This window comes from Hetaerina americana, unplaced genomic scaffold (assembly GCF_022747635.1).
Source record: "Hetaerina americana unplaced genomic scaffold, ioHetAmer1.1.p SCAF_48, whole genome shotgun sequence".
Lineage (NCBI taxonomy): Eukaryota > Metazoa > Arthropoda > Insecta > Odonata > Calopterygidae > Hetaerina > Hetaerina americana.
The window spans coordinates 397,904-417,041 of record NW_027287073.1 but is presented as its reverse complement, the minus strand read 5'-3'; the positions used below and the strand labels follow the sequence as shown (position 1 = coordinate 417,041).

At 39.4% G+C, this 19,138-nt stretch overlaps 1 protein-coding gene across 1 annotated transcript in view; it reads right to left on the bottom strand.

Moving 5' to 3' along the window:
- Nucleotides 1–17,825, bottom strand: part of ath (ATP-dependent RNA helicase DHX33) — a 31,650-nt gene extending 13,825 nt beyond the window's left edge. Inside the window, exons 1-9 of the mRNA XM_071591517.1 lie at nucleotides 17,549–17,825; nucleotides 17,222–17,437; nucleotides 17,008–17,140; nucleotides 16,289–16,454; nucleotides 14,667–14,800; nucleotides 5,981–6,165; nucleotides 4,137–4,212; nucleotides 2,111–2,304; nucleotides 963–1,092 (exon numbers count right to left, since the gene is read on the bottom strand). Coding sequence (XP_071447618.1) covers nucleotides 963–1,092; nucleotides 2,111–2,304; nucleotides 4,137–4,212; nucleotides 5,981–6,165; nucleotides 14,667–14,800; nucleotides 16,289–16,454; nucleotides 17,008–17,140; nucleotides 17,222–17,409 — 1,206 coding nt within the window. The 5' untranslated portion in view covers nucleotides 17,410–17,437; nucleotides 17,549–17,825. The remainder of the gene's footprint in view (nucleotides 1–962; nucleotides 1,093–2,110; nucleotides 2,305–4,136; nucleotides 4,213–5,980; nucleotides 6,166–14,666; nucleotides 14,801–16,288; nucleotides 16,455–17,007; nucleotides 17,141–17,221; nucleotides 17,438–17,548) is intronic.
- Nucleotides 17,826–19,138: the final 1,313 nt, after the last annotated feature.

Sequence of the window (19,138 nt, the reverse complement as noted above, 5' to 3'; positions counted from 1 at the left end):
GGTCGTAAAAATAAAAGTTTGTGTGGAAAAATTAAGTAATTCTTATTCATCATTCAAAATGAATGATGCTTTGAGAGCATTCATTTTGTGGATTATTACATATAAATTCAATTATTAGCAATCCATGATATAATGAGTAAAAATAATGCATATTATAACACCAAAATCAAGTTAACATTGTTTTAAATTTCAAGAGCTAGATGACTATGAAAATTAAAAATCAATAAAAATACATAATATAATAAAATGAACTTAATCAGTTAGAAGCATATTTAAGAAATTAAGTCACAACTTGTACTTAGGTCAAGAAGGTAAATCAAATAGAGACTCACATCTTGTTACAGTAAGTAAAAGTTTGAGAAATCTTTTGAAAATCATTGTTTTACCATTAAATATCCTTTTTTAATAATTTAACAATGATTCAATGATATTTTGAGCTAATTTGCAGTTTCAGTAATATGTCTAGAAATGTTTAAATGGGTCAGTCAATATTTTACCCCAAATGAGTTAACTCGCTCTGATGAGAAGTTTGTGGTTCCGATAACAAGCAAATCACATTTGCTTTCGTCATGAATGATGATTTTTGTTTTCAATCAAAGTAATGATACAGTCTTCTCTCCGAGAGAAATAACTCTCTGGAATTGTCAGTGTATTTCTACAGCCGAGTGATCAATGTGATCTGCCATAGTGATATCTCTTAATGAGAAAAAGCAAAAGTAAGGCAACAAAAGATCCTGTGGCCCATATAAATTTTAACATATCACTCAATGAATTAGTTACATCAAAATGCAACAATAATTGAGCTTAGAATTTTTCAGAAATGAAGAATTTTATAAACTATTTTGACAAAAATTTTTTCCATATGGACTGTCTCAAAAGATGTAACAGAAAAGATATATGGAGCTGCATCTTACATTGGAGAATATAAGTTAAAGAAACAAAGAATAATAAGAGATACTTGCCTCTTCCGTGTACATTCGGTAGCAGGTTCCAGGTCCCTCACGGCCAGCCCGGCCCGCCCTCTGCCATGCCTGTGCCTTTGAGATACGCTGCACCTTGAGAGAGTCCATGCCAGTCATGGGGTTGTGCGTCCTGCAAAGCATACAAAACAAGTGTGCCCATGACCAATTTGAATTTTTACATTTCCCATCAACTTCCAAACTTTAATATCAAAAGGAAATAAACAATTAAAGGAGCCTCAGAATATGTTCAACTCTGAAACCCAGCTTTCAAAGATAACAGAATTATTTTCCAGGTCAATTCAAGAACAAGGATGATTCTGACCTTGAAAAGGACTGTTTAATCAGTCAAAAAATCAGTTAATAATAATAATACATTTATTTGTCTGGAGATTAGTTGCATATTCATACATACACAAATGTAGGACACCTCAGATTTAAATTTCATAATTTTAGAACAGTATCTAAATATACATACCAATACACTAGTATAATTACATATTAATTGGTTAAGCCAGAATTGATACATAGCAACAATGCCAGGTATTCATTTACAGAATAGAACATATTATTTTTTAAAAGGTGAATTAAATATTTTCTACGACTTCCACAGAATGTTTCCTCCCTTGGGTGAAGATGACAAGAACAGTTAACCCAGGAATTAAGCTAAGATAAGCATTAAAATTCATTGACTCGAGCAGATGGTAGTTTACCTATCTCAGTCATGTTTTGGACCAGATTTGTCAAAGTAGAATGGACATAAGTAAATGAATTGCATTAAGCAATGAAATTTTCACAAGGAGAAGGGAACTGACTGATGCCCGGAAAGTTGAGTATGGATGTTAAGAATAGACCCATAAAACCTTTAATATGGAGAGTGATTTTGTACAGCATGGAAACAAGGCTGTTGAAGCAAGACAATAGGCATCGAATGGAGGCTTTTAAAATTTTGAAAAGGTGTGATTTCACTGTATATAATTCTCCTTACCTTTCCAGTTATTTACCTCTAGTCATTGGGATAGGTGAGCTCCCATTTCAAAAGTTGAATACCTTTGTTTGTTGGAAGAGGCAATTGTTTTTGTTGGAGAGCATCCAGGGGTCAGGCATTGGCTTGACCCCCACAGCTACTCCCAGAACTCTATTTCACTCACCTAAGCTTCACCATGCCACTGTCAATAACATATTTTACTCCAGGAATGGTTATTGATGTCTCAGCAATGTTTGTACTCAGAATGAGCTTGCGGGTGTTGGGTAATCCAGGCCGCAGCACTTCCAACTGTTGGAACTGTGCCAGGGCGGCATAAAGGGGCAAAACTCGAAGATGTGGAGCACTTTTCATCAAATCCTGTTCGCGAGGACATAATGTGAAAGGAAAACATTCCAAGTGAGAAAAGGTTAGACCAATCCAAATGGCAATTGATCATTTTTGGGACATACATGATTCAGGATTTTTCAAAAGCCTTAGCATAGATTTGGCAAATCTACTTTCAGTTTCCTATTCAATCACCACTTCAAAAATTTCAATGAAAGAATATTTCCGCATGAAGATCCATGGACTTGACTAAGGGGTTATCCTTTAATTTGGAGAAAAAACATTTTAACATTTATTATTAGGAAATTGTTCAGCTAATGATTATGATGAAACAAATATAATTATCCATGAACAACAGAGAAGGTATTTAGCAAATGCTTACTAATGAAACCATGATTCAAAATAATTTATACATTTATAAACCTACAAAAATCATTTCAAAATGCTTGTTTTATTTCATTGGATGCATTTGAACATCGCTAAAATAAAAATATACAAGTTGGCTTGCAATGTGGTGAACTTTTCTAGGACAAAAACGTATTTCAATTGATCGGTGATAAAAATAATTAGTGTTTTAACCAAAACTAAAAGTGGTGAGGTGAAAGAAAGAGAAAAAACAACTTTGCACTTCCACACACTTTAATATAACACGACCATGGTTTCGATGATGCGCAGAATCGAAACCATGGTCGTGTTATATTAAAGTGTGTGGAAGTGCAAAGTTGTTTTTTCTCTTTCTTTCACCTCACCATGAAAGAATTCCACCAAGTTAAGCCTGAAACTGTTAGATTCAAAACTAAAAGTGGTTAATTCTTTTTTTAGAAAAAGATACCTTTTTAATATAAGTATGGGAGAGGGTAATTATAACCTGCAGATCTTTACAAAGAAGAAGACAGATAAAAAACTGAAAATAGCTTAAGTAATTTAACCCCTAAGTGATGTATTTCTTTTCATTGAATAATTAAGTGCAACAGATACTGTTGCTGGGTAATCTTCAAAACAACTTTAGTGAAAATAATAGATTCCATATGATTACATAGATACAAGTCAAATTAATTTTTACGCCATTATTCACATAACTTTAAACCCAAGCCCAAAATTATCTGTGAAATGAAGTAATAACAGAAATTACATTAGCACATGCCAAACACCAAATACACTGTAATAATATTGCTCACAAGGTACTGTGAACATTGTAACCACAGCAACACTGTCTTCCAGTTATTGAGCGGTTAAATGATTAATTATGAACTAAACTAGCTGTCATAAAACTAAGTTTTCATCTTAAACGGATGTTAAAATTTAAATCCAGTTAAATGAGACATTATGAACCCTGGTCTAATAATAAATAATTTTATAAATCAATTATCAAAAATTATTAAAAAACCTCTGAGATGAATGTATTTTTTTACCCGAACTCTTCAAAATTCATTCTCTTCCATTTTATTGCTTCATAGTGCCTCTGCAATCTAGTCCAATTACATGGTCATTCCCTTTGGATAAAATTTCCAGTCACACCAAGGAGATATTACATGAACATCAGTTTATAACTGTGTTATGCAGGCAAAATAGGAGTAAGGGGATGTATCAAATTCCTATTAAGGGTTGGAGACAGGGAGAGAGTCAAGAAGTATTCTCAGGTGATCCTCTATTTTCAGAGGACCCCAATAGCCACAACCATGGTGCAGGGAGAGAGTGGTGCTGACACTCTTTGACTTTATGACTCTCTTCAACAATGCAAAAAGGAGCACTGGTTGTGCATTGAACTCCACCCAATCACATATGAATTTCACCAAAAGGCCCACACCTTCACAGCTCCACACCACATGCCTCTCTACGTCACAGCAACTATTCAATCCACTCACCTTTGCCACAAGCCTTGCATTGAACACCATCGCCTCGATCTCCTCCTGTCCTGTCAAGAACACCAATATATCCTCACTGGAAGGGAAACCACATCAATCAAAAACAAAATATGACTGTATCTTCACAAAAATCTATAACCACCATTTCACCGATGGGGTCATTTATGCAAATTGCATATCAATGCAAGGCTTCTTTAATACTTAATTTCATATTTTCATGAGTATCCATCTGATATATTAAATTCAAAGAACTACAGGAGATGCCGCAACAGTAACTTTTAAAGGAGTCATCTGCTAATGTGCATTAAAATGCAGAATTTCCGGAGGGTAAAAATTATCCGCCTTGACCGGGATTCAAGCTTGGATCCCTTAATGTCCAGCTGAGTGCTTTAGCCAGTTAAGCTAACATATCCAACTCTGAAATTTTTGGGGAAAAAAAGGAATAAGATGTTATGATGTAGTTCTTTGGATTTGTCTAAGGTCAACAACTTTGTGTTTGACCTCGTGGACTGTGGCACTAAGTGCACAACCTGTGACATTACTGGTATGGTATTTCATTATTACATCCCCCTCCTTTAAAATCCCCCACAATTTTGGAATGTAAGAGGAATCCTCGGGAGTTTAACTGGCTAAAGCACTTGGCCGCACATCAAGGGATCCGAGTTCAAATCCCAGTCAAGGGGAATGATTTTTACACTTTGAAATTTCTGCATATTGATATGTATATTAAAACCGGTTTTTTTATAATCAGAAGCCTTACACTAAACCTCTAAATTACAAAATTTGGACTCAAAAATTCAATTTTTTATATCTTGGCCAAAAGTGGTCCCTATAGTTACAATACAATACTTACACAAAGTAGTTAGCAAAAGAATATCAGTAAAAATTTAAACAAAATGTGAGAAAATCAATTAAGATTAAAGAAGAGCATAAGAACTAAAATTTCAAAAAATAATTAAATATTATTCGAAAAATGTTTCTCTAAAAGAACTCTTGTCATAGAAGAATCTGGAGTTAATTGGTTAGATACGGGTGGGAAAACGTTGAACCATTTAGATCAGCTTATAGTTTGAAAAAAAGCATAAATGATTCCTTTTAAAAATTTGATTAATAATAAATCTGGAGCAAAATTCCAGCAATCTACTCTCTTTAAGCAGGATGGCATTGCAATAATCCCATTTCTCACTGTTTTTCTCAAGTTTCAAGGCCACATAATAAGATCTGCAACTTACAATCTCAAGTAGAGAGGTTTTTTCCAGGTCAGTAATAACAGAAATAAAACAGTGCATGCACAATGTTAGGCAGTACATGTAGAGGACACCACAATGTTTACAATAGACTTATTTTCCTCTAACTGTAATGGTTGACCTTTGCTTGATAGTTTGGGAATCTCTGCTACAGCAAAGCAGGAATGCAAATTTCAACGGAAAGCTCAAAAAAGTACCACAAGTCATTTTTAACTTTCATCAACAACTTGTAAAGTGCACTTCCTGTTATTCCCATTTACATGAGGTACCACATAATTCACGGGAGAGTATTTTAGCCACCCTATAAGCTGCGTTTTCCTCTCCCTCAGCCAACCTTCCCAATACCACACTTCTCCTCTTCAACCCCCCCGCCAAACCCAACCTACCACCATGAAACCATGGTTTGTGCAGTCATGTGCCATTATTTCTTTGCACTGAAAAAACATGTACCAAGCTTGAAATCAATGTCCTCCATTATTATCGAAATTCTAAGATGAATGGCTCCAGAGCAGATCCACTCATTTCATTAGCAATGCATTATGCTGGAAGAGGTCACAACCTGGAGTCACTAAACAAACCAGGTCAAAGGGCACTTACTTTGGAGGGGCCTCCCTGTGAATCTGGAACACAGTGACGAGGATGGCAAAATTGTAGTCCTCGTGACTCTTGGTTGTCCTCATTATGTCAACAGGGTACTGGCGGCCTTGCAAGTACACTATGGGTGCATCATCAAAGTAGGCAGAGAAGTGATCCACATCCATTGTGGCTGACATTAAGATTACCTGAAATAATATTAAATAACATCATTTGCATTTCAAACAGACAATCAACACTTGTGTGGATCCATGGAAATTATCTATGGGTGACGTTCATCAGTAAAAATATTCACTCATTCAAAAGTATTACAGTATTTTTGCACATAGATCAGATGGGGGCATGGATTGAAAAACCCACACATCATGATAGGACATCAAAATGTTGAGAGAAGTCATTCAAACTGGGTCAAAAACATTTGCACTTAATCCCTTCTACTGCAAGATTAATAAAGGATGAATCAGAGCAGTAACAAACTATTGCCAGATCTTCCATAATTAACGGTTTCTCCAGTGTTTAATTCATATTCCTTCAAATATTTAAGAAAATGTCTCCAGTAAAACAAACATAACATTTGCATTCTTCAATTAGGGTATTTTTGAAAGATGTAGAACTCTAGCTAAGACATAAGAATTCCCTCAACTTCCTTGATTTAAATATTTCAAATAGAACAACCACCTAGAGTTCTCATCTTTAGAAAAAGTTCTTATACTGACCAAGTGATTCACTTTAACTCGAGACATTGTTTTTCCCCAAAAATTATTCGCTTTTCATTCCATGATTCACAGGTTACTGAACATAGTAGTTTTAGGAGTTTTAGGGTGCGTCGACAGCTATGGTCATTTTGCACCACTGTCATAACGTAAAACTTATGTTCCTTTTAAACTAGGAATAAGTAAACAAATAAATACGAATAAATATATAAATAAATAATATAAACAAAAAAAAAAAGGAAAATGCTAAAATCAAAAGCATTAAAATTATGAGCTCCAAAGCTAAAGCTGCCCCATTAAACCAGTATACCTTAAAAAACTTAAGACTCGGTTTATAGACCCAGAGTCATCCCCTAAAATATTTCTTAAGTCTCCCCTTATCTTCAACATGTCTCTGGCCCTTTGGTATGTTGTACATTCCGTCAGGATATGTTTTATCGTCAGGGGTTGGAAACACTCATTGCAGCGGGGCTGTTCTTTTACCTCCGCAAAGAGGTACGAATGAGTGAGGGCAGAGTGTCCTATTCTCAGGCGCGTAATCATGACCTCTTCCCTCCGAATTTTCCGGATGGAAGAGGACCATGGTGAAACGACCGGTTTTATTGCCCTGAGTTTATTATTTTGCAGGGACTGCCAAGTCTCCTTCCACTGATGCAGGACCGAGTTCCGCAAGGCGGCCTTTACGTCCTCCATTGGAACCAAGGTGGAGTCGGTCTCGGGTTGTCGAAGGGCATCCTTCGCTGCCTGGTCAGCTTTTTCGTTACCTCTTATGCCGACGTGACCAGGAGTCCATATAAAGGAGACCCTGTTCCCCTTTCTCTGAAGGGACAACAGGGTATAATGGATCTCCTGGACTATCGGGTGCACAGGTGCAAAGACCGATAAAGATTTCAGGGCGCTCAACGAGTCTGTGCAGATGAGGAAAGAGCCATTGCTTTCTTTTATTTCTCCTAGGGCCGTCCTTATGGCTGACAGCTCGGCTGTGAAAATGCTGCATGAAGTGTGCAGTTTTTTCCTCACGACTCCATGGTAGTGGGACACGACCGCATAGGCACATGCAGATTCTGACTTTGACCCGTCGGTGTAGACTGGGACAAAGTCAGAAAGTGAGCTGAGGACGGCACTGAAGAGCTGCTGGTATTCGGAATCGGTCGTTTTGGCTTTGCGGCGTGCACAGGCAATGAGTTTAATATCCGGCATTGGTGTTAACCAAGGCGGATACTTAGCATAGGAGACGGGGCATATTTGAGGAAATGTAAAATTTACCTCATTAATAAAATCATTAAAACGAACGGCAAAGGGCCTAGTTGCCCTTCTCCGCCTGTTAAATAAGTCTAAAAACCGTTGGTTAAAAACTATGTTAAAACAAGGGTGGATTGTATCCGATAAAATTTTACAGGCATAGTTGCCCATTAAAATCATCCTGCGGGTTTCCAACGGAGGCTCCCCTGCGTCTGCAAGTAATCTTGGGACTGGGCTTGTTCTAAATGCCCCGGTGGCCAACCGTATCCCAGCATTGTGGACACATGTGAGTGGTCTCAAGTAAGACTCTCGTCCTGAGGAATACACTATGGAACCATAGTCCAGTTTGGATCGCACCAAGCCTCTGTACAATAAAAGCATGGTGGTGCGGTCTGCTCCCCAAGTGGAGTGAGTTAAAAACTTTAAAACGTTGAGGGTTTGGCGACACCTCTCGCGTAACACGCGGATATGCTCCCGCCAGTTCAGCTTTTGGTCCAGGATCATGCCGAGAAAGCGGACGGACTCCACAAATGGGAGAAGCCTACCCAACAGGGTTAGGGTCGGGGTAACGTGGTAACCGCGAAGACGGCGAAAGTGCACGCATTTCGTTTTCTCCATGGAGAAACGAAATCCGTTCTTTCGCGACCACTCTCCCAGTTTGTTTAGAGTCACCTGGGCTTGCCTGGAAGCGTTTGGCAGTCGTGTCGACCGGCAAAATATGGCTAGGTCGTCCACATAGAGCGATGCCATCACCGGGGCATTGATGCATTCCACCACGTCGTTGATGGCGATGGCAAATAACGTCACGCTCAGTACTGAACCCTGGGGTACCCCGTTCTCCTGTGTAAAAGATCGGGATAAGTGCTTCCCAGTCCTTACTTTAAAAAGGCGGTTTGTTAAAAAATTCCTGATAAATAGGGCCATGTTGCCTCTAAATCCCCACTTGTGGAGCGTGTTGAGGATTCTCCATCGCCACACACTATCATAGGCCTTCTCCAGGTCGAAGAAGACTGCTATGACGTGTTGACGGTGGAGAAAGGCTTCCTGGATGAAGTTCTCAGTGCGCACCAGATGGTCTGTCGTGGACCTGCCACGCCGAAAGCCGCACTGAGCGTCGGAGAGCAGGTGTCGACTCTCCAAGCACCACATGAGACGTCGGTTTACCATCCGTTCCATCACCTTGCACAGGCAGCTGGTGAGAGATATGGGACGGTAGTTGTTCGGGTCATTTTTGTCCTTGCCCTGTTTTGGGATTGGTATCACGATGGACTCTCGCCAGGCATTTGGAAAACTGCCCTCATTCCAAAGTTGGTTGAGGGTATTTAGGACCTCCCCAATCGCAGTTTCCGGAATGTTCCGGAGAAATGCGTTGTGGATTTCGTCCGCCCCTGGCGAGGTGTAATGGGAGTCTTCGATGGCGGATTTAAGCTCCCAGGACGTGAAAGGCTCATTGTAATATTCGCTTGTAGGACCTGCACCAAAATTGAGAGGGACTCTCTCGCATCGCCTCTTCAGGTTCGCAAAGTCCGTGGCATAGCCCTCGTCACTGCTATTGGCCGCGAACTGACTGGCAAATATGTTGCTTATTTCGGCAGGTGAATTAACCACCCGGCCAGCAACGAGCAATGGCGAGATGACAAATGAGCCCTTGGACCCGGAGATTTTCTTGACTTTGTCCCATACCTGACCAAGTGGCGTGCGATGGTTGATGGTAGAGACGTATTCTATCCAGGAAGCCCTCTTGGCCTCCTTCACGGCCCTTCGAGCTCGCGCTCTCAGACGGCGGTACGATGCCAGATTAGTTGCCGTGGGATATTTTCTAAAAATACTCAATGCTTTTTTCCTCGCCCGAATCGCCCGGTCGCATTCCCCGTTCCACCAAGGGACAGGAGCTCGATTAATGTTCCCGGACGTACGAGGGATACTTTTGGTAGCTGCCGCCAACAGCGTTGAACTTAGTTTATCGACGTTGTGCAACGCGTCGAAACTTGCGTCGTGTTTATATGTAAACGTGCGCTTGAAAAGTGGCCAGTCCGCACGGTTAATACGCCACTTTTCCGGAGGTTTTGAAATGGTGGGCGAAGAGTCTTCTTTAACGAGTAGAAGAGGAAAATGGTCACTCCCACAGAGATCGTTGTGGGTGGACATTTTCAGCTTTGGGGCTAGACTTCTCGAGCATAGACAAAGATCTATTGCTGAGAATTCCCCATTGAAGCTGTTAAAGCGGGTTTTTTCGCCGCTATTTAATAAAAACAGGTTAAAATCCTCAATAAAGTTGGATAAAATTCGACCTCTCCTATTGCTTTGGGTTTCTGGACCTCCCCAGAGAGGATCATGGGCATTAAAATCTCCCATCAAAATGAACGGCTGAGGAAGCTGGTGGACAAGGGCTTCAAGGTTCAGGCGGGTCACCGGTGCACCCTCTGGCAGATACACGTTGCATAACGTCATCCTCTCAGGGGTGTGCACCGTGACAGCGACGGCCTGGAATGGAGAGTTCAGTTGGACTCGCGAGGTGTAAAGGGCCTCACGGGCCGCAACTGCTACTCCCCCTTGGGCTCGTTGGCCACTTAGGTCATCCGTTCTAAAAACAGTGAACCCCTTCAGAATACCCTTATCTTCAGCCTTAAAATGGGTCTCTTGGAGACAAATACAAGAGGGTTTAAAATCTTGGATTAAAATGGCCAGCTCCTCCTTGTGCCGATAAAAGCCATTGCAGTTCCACTGCAGAATGGAACACATTTAAAGTGTTAAATTAAAATAAATAAATAAATATATAAATAAATAAGATGACTAAAAAGGGAGATGACCAACTCTATTGAGGTTATCGCTTGAAGCGATGTTTCCTCTTCCACTCGTTTGCGAAGACCTCAGTATCAGAGATACTCTGGTCCTCTTCAATTACCTCCGGCTTCTTTAGCTTGACTGGAGGCGGCGGGGAAGGTGTATTCTCACGCCCTTTTGGCGTGTTCCCCTTGGTGATTTTTTGTGGGCTCTTCTTTGAAGGGCCCACAGGAGTAGGTGGCTCCTTGTCCACCTTACTCTTTCCATCCTTCACCCTTTTGGGTTTAGGCACTTGCGTGTTTTCAATTGGGGATTCTTTCGGTATCTCCGTCTGCGTGGCGATGGTACACTTTACACATTGCGTGGTTGCAACGGAAGCAAAGGACCGGGAGAAAGTTGGGGCGATTAGCGCCCTGTATTTTCTCCTCGCTTCCGCATATGGGATTTTTTCAAGGGTTTTTATCTCCATGACTTTCCTCTCTTCTTTCATCTTCGGGCAATCACGAGAGTACACTGGGTGTGTACCCTCGCAATTGACACAAAGAGGTTCCGAAGAGCACTCTTTATCCTCGTGCGCGTCTTTGCCACAGCGCGGGCAGGTGGCCTTACCCTCGCAGCGTGACGCGACATGGCCGAACCGTTGGCATTTGAAACAACGCACGGGATTTGGGATGAATGGCCTCACTGGTACCGATTCATAGCCCACAAACACCTTGTCGGGTAGTCTATCACGCGCAAACGTCAAGATCACGGAGGTGCTGTTTACGTTTTCTCCGTTGCGCCTTGTGGTGAGTCGACGACAATCAGTCACTCCCTGAGAGAACATTTCTCTCTTGATTTCTTCGATGTCCACGTATAGGAGGTCGTAGTGACTGATGACTCCCCGACAGGTGTTAAGAGTGCGGTGCACCTCCACCTTAATCGGAATGTCATGGAGCATTCCCATAGCAAGCAGTTTTTCGCTTTGTGTATCGTTCAGGGTCTCTATAAGAAGTGTACCATCCCGGAGCTTCTTCACGCTCTTTGGGTCCCCAGGCACAATCTGTGACAAAACTCTGCGAATTAAGAAAGGAGAAACCTTTTTCAAGGTTTCACCTTCCTTTATGCACGACATAATTAAATAGCGCTTACATGCGCCAATGCACTTTTCTCCCCCGCCGGTGTCCGGACGGGATCTTTTTAGTGGTGGAAAGGGTTTTTCCTCCATAATAATAAGTGATTCGTCCCTCGGCCTCCCCACCCGCCACGGAGCCACACATTTGGGACGCCACTCCGCCAAACCGGAGTGGTCGCCAGGGCTAACTCGAGGGATATAGCGCTCCAGGAGTGGTTGTCTGTTTCGGGGTGGATCTTCGGTGCAAGGGCCCACCAAAACCCTTACATCTCCGACCTCCCTACGCAGACCCCCACAACCTTGGCACTCGCCACCGGAGCAAAAACGCGACGGAAGCCGATTGACCGGGAGTGGCTAGCTCCCGGCCTCCCGTTTACGCGAAATCCGGGGCCGAAGAGGGATATCACTCTCCGGTCCATGCAGGGCATCCGAAACCCTGCTGGGAACCAGAAAGATCACCCTCCAGGATCCCCTTCTCTCCCTTACGGGTCTCCAGGCACGGCAAACACCTGGGCGGATCGCAGGCCAGATGGTATGGCCGCTCACAGACAGTGGATCCACAGCACTGTCCGGACGCATCCCTTGCTGGCTTGGGGTTTGTTTTCGGGGTTTTCTCCCCGCCCTTTTAGTCGCCTCTTACAACAAGCAGGGATACTGCGGGAGTATTCTCTATCCCCCTACCCGCGGGGGAGTTACTGAACATTCCCACGTCACAAATGAATTTCCTAAAAGAATTAGCAACAATAAAAATAATAGCTAGAAACAATGGATTTAATAAGCAGCTAATTAATTAATTGCATGTTAAAAAACTATATCAACTGGCAGTCAGAGACATTTATAAATCCCAACCGTGACAAGACTCTACTGCCAAATGGCATAGAATCCTATATCAGGATGGCAACACAAGAAGAATTAGCAGAAAATCGCAGAAAGATAAGTTTAATTGGCTTATTATAATAAATTGAACCTCAGGAACCTCTACTTTTCCACACAAAAGACTAAATTCCAAAAACTGAAAAAGTAGAGCGTATAAGTTAAGACATGAGTGCGATGCAGTGTATGTTGGACAAACAGGCCGAAAATTTCACGAATGGGTTAAGGAACACCAAGCCTGCATGAAGAACAAAAAGTCAACCTCACATTTTGCGAAACCTTTATAGAAAAATAACCACAATAGTGACTTTGATTTTGAAATTTTACAAGTGGAAAAGAAATGACTTAAGACTAGACACTTTAGAGCAGCTTGAAATTTTAAAAAGTGTATGCTCCAAAGAAAAGATGGTAAATGACCTTTTGTTCACCTCCCACTCCCCCAACCTAAACCTACCACTACTCAACACCTGTGCTAATGAGGGAAAAAAAAACCCTCTACTTCTCTCAGACTCTCCGTCGACTTCAGAGATTTGTAAAGGGATACGTATTTATGTCTATGAACAACTTAAAACCCACCCACCACTTTCCTCCACCATTAGGAGAGCTCCCCATAGGTGGGCCTCCTGCCACTTTCTACCCTTCACTCCAACAATCATTGCTCATTTCTCTCTCCCACCCACCCTTCTGGACCTTCCCACTTCCACACCCCTAGCTAAGTGTAATATATATAGATGGATGTCTGTAAGTGTGGTCACCTGAAAATGACGTTGAACGTCGAAACCGGGGTTGTATCGAAATAAATCTTCCATGGAATCACAAAATTATTATTTTTTCTTTTCCAACCCGAAAGTTGGCTTGATATGTAAGGGTAGAGCTAACCAAATATTAAACCCTATGGTGAGTGACATTCAGCATAAGGGGAGATAGTTTCTTTTCCTGGGCCGCAAATGGTTTTCCAGAAAGATCTTGCGTTCAAAAAATCACACAGAGTGAGAGAAGCAGGTTTCGCCTGGAATTTAGCCTCCAGTCAGTATCTTCGAATCATTTCAATTGTATTTTGTAATTTGGTGGTTTTAAAAACTCACTTATTATTACAGTCAAAATCTGACTAATTCCCTTATCCTTATTTAAAATAACAATCTGGCAATCCTACGGCACCACTAGCATTGGTTTTCCATTAATTAAACAGAGTACTGTGGCTTGCATTATTCCATGCTAAATTCATGAAAAAGCCATGAATGTATCTAAAACACAATAAAAACCTTCAATATCACATAAGGAAATGCTACCTATTCTCCCACATAGTTTAATGAGTATATATTAGGAAAACTGTTACTTATGGGCATACAGAAACCATAGAAGTTGTATCCGTATTACATTGTATATAAAATAAGAAGAATATGTTTAAATGCCCTTTTTAGTTCATAATGAAAAACACCAGAGAATTAAATGCAGTAAATGCATGATTTTTTACAATCTTTTTCATTCAAAACCCACTCTAAAATTTAAAAAAATATATTTGCAGTTAAATTTGGGGCAAGGGGATTTTGGATTTTTTTCAAAAATCATGACATTAATCACATCAGTAGCCACAACAATCTCCAATCATGAAATGCAAGACTTCAATGAAAACTAGTGACCATTTTCAAGATTATCAGCTTTTTAGCATAATGATCAGTCCTCCCTTTTGGTAAATTTCCCTTCAAGGCAGTTTCTTGGGTTAACCAAGGGCATGACAGGAGCTGCAGACAGGAAAGAGGATACCAAGTACACTACAAGAAAATTGGAAACATTTTCTAGGCTCAGCAAAGATAAACTTCAATTCATATTCATGTGAGCACCCTCATCTGCTGTGTGATAAATAAATTATGATATTCCTGGGAAAGATAGAGTAGTTCCAATGATCCCACTGCTCCCTTATAGCTTCAAGGGATAAATTGTTTGTAATTAAATTGATAACTACCTTGAGAGGTTTGAAGTTTTTGGCACGTCGTATGCTCTGTGCTTGCTTCACGATGCCAAACAATACATCAGTGTGGATTGTCCTCTCATGTGCTTCATCCAGGATTATAACGTTGTACATCATCAACAGGTTGTCTGAAATTTATAAGCAGAGAAATTAAAGATTTCAATGAAGAAAAATTAGGGGTGGGAATTTAAATTTTGTCATACGCTTGGTCTTGAAGCCAATGATGTGAAAAGTTGCAGATGCATATGACAAGGTGCTCTGAAAATGATCACAATACCTTCCCAAATTAAGCCGATTCATACTTTAAGTTGGTCATCTGTGCCGGGTAAACTGACCATGCTTCCAGCAATAATTCTCAGATGAGCCAAAATTTTAATCTTCTAAGTAATGAATGGTATAAAAACTCATTTAAACGTTAAAACTCATTTTAAAAGGAAAAACTAGTTTTCCTCCATTAAGTAGGTGAATGAGTTAGACACAATAGCTTCATAACTCGGCAATAACCTATCACAATCTATATAATTGATAAAAATAAAATGCCTGAAAAGTGATTGCAAAATTGCAATCTTAGTCACCCACACTCAGTCCACGGCAGTGCACATATAGAAGTCATAATTTCATTTTTTAATATCCATTAAAATTTTCTACCTCTTGTGACATTCTCATTAGCATTGCCTGAAATTGTTCCCAAAGTTTCAACTCTTTGACAGCGTTGAGGGAGTCTGTCATAATAACATTTATTTGCAATGAACAGAAAACTGTTTCTTAAATGTATTTCAACTTGTTATTGGAGTTGACTTAACCTTTTGACACAATTCATATTAATAACTCAACCATATCCTCTTAAAGGTGGTTACTAAACCAAATTCAACTCTAACAAGCACTTGTGTCATCATAAATTCCACCTGAAATACTTTCAAATCCTAGTATTGTATTTCCTTGCTTCTAATATAGAATACAAGTAGGGACCATATTTTTGAGCTCTCTTTTTTTGGCATAAGCATAACCAAAGCATTTGGATTCTGCTCCAAATTTAAATTTTTACACATTACACTTAAAATTTTACCTTAATTATGACCTTCTTTCAAATTGGAAATAATAAACACCCCAGATTTTTACATGAAATGTTCCTATTTTTCTGTTTTTTTTTTTTAAATCTTTACATTGCATTACTCTGTTTGAAGCAATTTTTCATTAAAATTAAAAATTGCTTCAAGCAGAGTTCCAGCCAACATGAACTGGGCTGGGAACCATTCTGCATGCCTGTCTGTCCCTTATAATAAAAACTTTTTATTTTGATCCTCCCCGATTCTAAATATCAAATTGAGCATTTGTAATTTTGGTTGAAAATGTGAAATTATGCAGTGAATGCTGTTGATAATTTGATTTTCCCCTCTTCCAGCGCTATCTGCAAAGTGTATTACCCTTAATTTTCAAACACCAGCTACAGAGAGTGAGACAAACAAACAAATACACAAAAATAAACAAATTTTTAACAAATGCAGGAACCGAGAGAGACAGGTTTCGAAACACAGGAGTTTCAAATTAGAACTAGTTTTAAAATAATTGTCCCTTTCAATTAATTGTTGTGGTCCAATGTGGAGATCCACACATACCGCTTAAGGCTTCCCGAAGCAGCATGCCATCTGTCAGGTACTTGAGCTTGGTATCACCACGTGTCACATCCTCAAATCGCACAGCGTAGCCTACTGTATGTCCAACCGCACAGCCCATCTCTGTAGCTACCCTCAACGCTACCGTGATTGCTGCAACACGCCGCGGCTGGAGAGGAAAAACAAGCGATAATTACCATTCGCCATAAAATCATTCACATCTGGTGATTTTTCATGTCACATTCAAATGTTTTAAAAATGTGAAAAATTTTTGATTTGGTTTTCTTTAAGCCATAATGCCCTAGGTTTCGATAGCATACTCGATTAGAGGCAACTACTTAGAAGACAAACTTAAACCATTACACTATCCCCACGCATTGTCACAAAGGCAGGGGCTACAAATAAATGAAGAAGGAAATGACACACAAGTCCAATAAGATCAAGTCCACACAATACGTAGCACAAAATAAGTGGCTTTATGAACTGTCCACAGACTACCTTTACTGGATAGATTATATTAGATCATGTCTGAAGACAAAAGCTGCCAATGGTAAACACTATCACAAACTAACACAGCAATAATGAGCAAAAACAGGTCAGATCACATACATTAAAGAACAGGAATGCATCATATTTTGTACCGACTGAAATTTCAACCAATAAATAAAAAACTTGGGGATCACTAGGAAAGGAATAAAATCGTAAATAGATAATTCACTCACTTGAGTAATAGCAATGGCACCAGCTTTTTCCAATCTTGCCTCATGAATATATTGTGGGATTTGTGTTGTCTTTCCAGATCCAGTTTCCCCAATTATTATAATGGTAGGCGAATTATTAATTTCATCCAAAAGCCTGAAAATGGCAATATGGTAAGTCCAATTTAATTCAAATATTTCCAAGCATTAAATGTATTTGCCTTCTTCCAACAATTACCTATTTTTTACTGCGAAAACAGGCAATGAACGGCGATGCTTATTGATGCTAGAATTAGAATATCCCTTGGAATGAGGGGAGTCATCAGAGCGAAATTTCTTCGGTAAGTGCCCATCATCCTGTGACGGTCCATTCTTCTGAGGTGAGGAACCATTTATCAGACTCCCTGTTTTGTACTTAGAATCCATGATAGTACCGGGACCGAAAGGAACTACACTATATGCGAGTACAATACAAAAATTATGAATACTAAACTTTCAATGACAATCACTTTTTTGTACATATCAATATCTTCGATTATGAATTGAATAAAAAATGTATCCTTACCGTAATGGGCTTCTTCTTTTGTACTATACAGTTAATAGGAATTCCACGGTCAGTTTTCAAAAACTGGGCATTCTATTTGCGTAAGTTTTCAAATTGAAAACTTATTTTTCGACATAGAGCAAATCGAAATGTTTATTCAACTTCTTCGACGCATCCCAACAGATTTCTTTTCACCAATAACACAGCATCTTAAAAATGCCATGAAACTACAACAGGACACCAGAGTATCGTCAAATTACTTGATTACCTAGCCATCGCAATGATTGCAAGTTTTAACTACTTGTACCGCATGCCTTTAAAAATATTATGCCCATGCTTATCGCAGCGCCTCCTCACGAAATAAGATGGTACTCAGCGTCCTACAAATGTAAGGCGGAGATTTAAATGGAGAAATGAAAGAAACACCACACGCATGAAATTCAATTTCAAAACTAACTAAAAACTACATTTATAACCAGCATATTATTTTCATCCAATAACTTGATTGAAATTATTTATTCAGCTAAAAAGTAACTTTGCATGTTTAATTCTTTTTTCTTAAGAGCATCTTAAAGTAACTACCCATTAGTTAAAAGAGATGATCCAGGAAGAATTAAAATTTTAGTCAAAAATTTCTGAATAGGTTTGTTAAAAATAATGGGCCATTTCCGGAGATCTTCATCCACACACTCACCAAAAATTACTCTATAGAGATCGAGGAAAAGGGAAATGGATCAACTAATATGTGGGAGAAGGAAGAAATTTCCCTTTAACCCACTAAAAATTAAATCCAGGCATTTGAATGCTCTAATTACATTATTCTATATCTTATATTTTCCCGGTATTAAGAATTGAAAATGACAAAAAAGTTTTAAATAAAAATTATGAAAACTGAATAAGTTCTTATTCAAATGAAAACGGAAAAATTTCATTTTGTCAGGAGTGTAAAGAAAAAATTCAAGTAGTTTTACATTTTCTCTTCAAAATGGCTTGGAATTTTGCCACTTCCAAGATACAAACAGATATCTACTTTTTATCACCTACTGGATAGTTACTTTTTTAAGTGTTCCAATGACACCCCACCTCAAAAGGTATAGATGCATGAAATGGAAATTTTTCAATATTAATACGAGAATTAACCTCACTCCCATGCCGCGTCATAATTACAGCTACACTGCCTCCTCCCTTACCCAAATAACTCCAACCACCACCTTCAGCATCCCAACCTTCCTCACCCCAACCACAATCACCCTCTCCCCATTCTGTCCTGAGCATGTATATTCCAGGGCTGTTTGCTAGTGATATTGGTGACTGATGATGCCGTAAGACAGTGAAATACTTAGTACCTCAAAATAAATTCCTTGGAAAAGTACAAAATCTTTTAATATAGATACTAAATAGTTCCACAAAGTCTGAAGCCATTGTATATATTTCTTGTACCATTTTCTCTCATATTTGGTTTAAGTTTGGATACAAATTTACAGCAGTGTAACATAAATGTGTCTCATTATGGACATACCTCACATGGTAAAAATCATCCGACAACCTCTTTATCATAAATGTTCAAGGTAAAAAAATAAATTCTTTCTTAATCCTTGGAAACTTAGTTTG